The sequence below is a fragment of the Mizuhopecten yessoensis genome, unplaced genomic scaffold, assembly GCF_002113885.1.
Source record: "Mizuhopecten yessoensis strain PY_sf001 unplaced genomic scaffold, ASM211388v2 scaffold716295, whole genome shotgun sequence".
In the NCBI taxonomy this organism is placed as follows: Eukaryota; Metazoa; Mollusca; class Bivalvia; order Pectinida; family Pectinidae; genus Mizuhopecten; species Mizuhopecten yessoensis.
In genome coordinates this window covers 435,460-437,061 of record NW_018480045.1, presented here as the reverse complement: position 1 = coordinate 437,061, position 1,602 = coordinate 435,460, and the positions used below count along the sequence as shown (strand labels likewise).

At 37.4% G+C, this 1,602-nt stretch overlaps 1 protein-coding gene across 1 annotated transcript in view; it reads left to right on the top strand.

Moving 5' to 3' along the window:
* Positions 1-168: 168 nt before the first annotated feature.
* Positions 169-1,602, top strand: part of LOC110442737 (glycerophosphodiester phosphodiesterase domain-containing protein 1-like) — a 20,890-nt gene continuing 19,456 nt past the window's right edge. Inside the window, exon 1 of the mRNA XM_021486485.1 lies at positions 169-488. Coding sequence (XP_021342160.1) covers positions 335-488 — 154 coding nt within the window. The 5' untranslated portion in view covers positions 169-334. The remainder of the gene's footprint in view (positions 489-1,602) is intronic.

Sequence of the window (1,602 nt, the reverse complement as noted above, 5' to 3'; positions counted from 1 at the left end):
GGGGGGGGTCCTGAAGCCAAAAATACCCCTCTGGATCCGCCACTGAACTACTTCGGTCAATATTATCAAATCTAAAATCAAGTTTTGTGTTACCCTAAATGGAGCCTCACCAGTAGAACTCTTCAAACGAGAAGGTAAACATTCTATCATTATCATGTGACTCAACATTTTGTCGTACAAGTGTTCAACACTTGCATGGGTAAAGGTGCCTTTCTGGGACGATTTTTGTTTAGATTTACACACATGATCATGATGAATCGGTCTTATACGAGGAACAGTACAAGAGTTTCAACTCTCGAGGATAGACGTTCGACATTTTACCTGTAATTTTGGAATGCTGACTTTAACCGAAATCATTGTAATGGCAGTTGTAGTTGCATTATTTGGCTGTTACGTTGTTACGTCAATTATTTTATTGAAATATCCACAGATTTTACATAAGAAGAAGAATGTCAAATTTCGCCCAAGACATATCAGTCATAGAGGAGGTATGTAAACCTTTGATCGGCAAATATGTTACAATGTGTATACTTTTCAGATGTTGATGGTGACCTGATAACCGCTGATAACGGGTGTCCTGATAACAGGTGAAACATAGGTGCAGGTGGTGGGCACGTCTATCAATTTTGTTTTTGAATAAATAAAACTAGACCTTTCTAGTCTTATCTGTTCAAAAAAAAAATGATAGACGTGCCCAGGCCACCACCTATGGGTGAAAGGGCAATAAAATAAAATAAAACGTGAGGGAAAGCAGAATAAAGTCCTGATAATGGGTGAAAGTGCAAATTACTTTCATTTGACAGTATGCTACCCCAACTTTCCAGTTCGTCACTACTACCTTAGCTACAGGAATATTCCCTCTGGCTCTAGTGTGAAGCTACATTGTATACAATTCTACATGTTTCGGTACCTGGTATGTTCGGTCTACCTAAGAAAAGGATGTTTCGGTACATTTTAGAAAAGAAAAAAAAATGCTGAAAATTGTTATCATATGTGCCATATTAAAACCTGCCTCTGTATCCCCATCTTTTTAAGTATGATTTCCTCCAAACACCACTTCAACCGAAGGTGTCTCAGTAGCCGTGATCGCTAACGTTAACACACACAGTAATTTCTACTGTGTCCTATTAAGTGTGAGCTTCAGACCACTCACTCTACAAAAAAAATGGTTTTGATCCCCAGCAGTGGCAGAAAAAAAGAGTGATGTCTGATCGGGTTAGTTGTTATCCCTCTGATGGCATGGTAGGTTTTCCTCCACTACAAAAACCTAGCTGTACCAGCGTATCTGTCATATGTTTATCTGCATTAGTCAGAAGTACAGGTATTTAATACACATGTACAATGTATAATTAAATGATCAACAATTCTTGATGACCATGTTGATGGTAAAGACTATCACTGAAGTATATGTCGTTTCTCTAGAATGAATAAACCGGTTACTACATGTGATAATGAATAAACCGGTTACTACATGTGATAATGAATAAACCGGTTACTACATGTGATTATGAATAAACCAGTTACTATATGTGATAATGAATAAACCGGTTACTACATGTGATAATGAATAAACCGGTTACTACATGTGATAATGAATAAACC